This window comes from Hippocampus comes, unplaced genomic scaffold (genome assembly GCF_001891065.2).
Source record: "Hippocampus comes isolate QL1 unplaced genomic scaffold, H_comes_QL1_v1.1 scaffold49, whole genome shotgun sequence".
Taxonomy (NCBI): domain Eukaryota; kingdom Metazoa; phylum Chordata; class Actinopteri; order Syngnathiformes; family Syngnathidae; genus Hippocampus; species Hippocampus comes.
In genome coordinates, this window is record NW_017804830.1 from 593,191 (window position 1) to 594,512 (window position 1,322).

The 1,322-nt window shown below is 50.2% G+C and overlaps 1 protein-coding gene across 1 annotated transcript in view; it reads left to right on the plus strand.

Annotated features, from left to right (window-relative positions):
- il1rap (interleukin 1 receptor accessory protein) overlaps positions 1–1,322 on the plus strand; it is a 22,203-nt gene that overhangs the window by 18,186 nt on the left and 2,695 nt on the right. Inside the window, exon 11 of the mRNA XM_019867200.1 lies at positions 741–884. Within this exon, the coding sequence (XP_019722759.1) occupies positions 741–884 (144 nt within the window). The remainder of the gene's footprint in view (positions 1–740; positions 885–1,322) is intronic.

A 1,322-nucleotide genomic window follows, 5' to 3' on the forward strand; every position in this document is an offset into this window, starting at 1 on the left:
GGTCAGCGTCAAGGCGTTAGCTTGCGGCTAGCGTCGGACTGGTGCGCTAGCTTCCGCCGCCCACGGGTGAGCGGAGACGCGTTACTGCACCCGAGACCCGAAAGAAAAGATGCCTCCTGGCGCGTGGTCGAACAGAGATTGCGATTAGCTACCAAGTTTGGTTTTTTTTTTGCTCCTTTCCAAATTGTTGGAACAAATGAAGTCATGATTTTTCTTTTCCGGAATATCCGTAACATTCGATGTAAAGGGCGTAACGAGGTCGCGTTCAGAGATTTTTCAATGAATTTTTTTCCAAAAAATCTGGACAAACGGTACCAGTCTTAATCTTCAACTTGCTCATTTCTGAGTTCAACTCAAAACTGGAATTGGCAGCATCCCGTTCAAGTCTTCCCAGAAGAGTGAAAAATGTCAACTCTGCAAACATCATCCGCTCTTCTTGTACTCACGGTAGCCCTGCCCCAAAACTTGATCTTGGTTTTCTCAGAATAGTTTGCGTTATCATTTCAATGGTGCCGATCTACGCTGTTTTGATTTTTTTTTCCAATTTTGACGTGCATCATGTCAAGTGATTTCTTGTCAATAACACCTGTGTGCGTGTGTGTGTGTGTGTGTGTGTGTGCGTGTGTGCGTGGGCGCACCTGCGTAATGGCTCATTTTCAATCATTAAGCTCAGGGCCTTCCAGCGGTGATTCAAGGGGACATCCACTGAAAAGGGGGGGGGGGGGGGCGCACCTGCGTAGACGACAAGGAGTTCGATGTGTACATCTCATACGCCAGGAACAGCGATGAGGAGAAGTTTGTTCTGAGGACACTCCGCACAGTCCTGGAGAACCATCTGGGTTACACGGTGTGCATCTTTGACCGAGACAGCCTGCCAGGCGGGAGTGAGTTCACACTTTTAACAGACGTACATATCGAGAGAGAGAAAGAGAGAGAGAATATGTCTGCTTGGAATTTTTCCAGTGCTCCCTCCCTTGCTTAGAGGAACTCAAATGAGAATGACATGATTGAAAAATTCTCCTGCTACCTACCAAGCGTAGGTAGCAGTAGCCATTTTTTTGTTGTTGTTGTTGCTTTGAATGGATGGAATAATTGGATTTGAGAAAACACGTCGCTCGGTGACGCGGGACCTTTGCAAAACGTGGCTGACATTCTTTCTGTCCTCGTTCCGATCAGCCATCACGGACGAGACTCTGAGCTTCGTGGCACGCAGTCGCCGCCTGCTGGTGGTGTTGGGCCCCGGCTACGCCCGGCAGGGCTCCCAGGCCCTGCTGGAGCTCAAGGCGGGCATGGACGGCCTGGCCGGCGGCCACCTGCGCCTC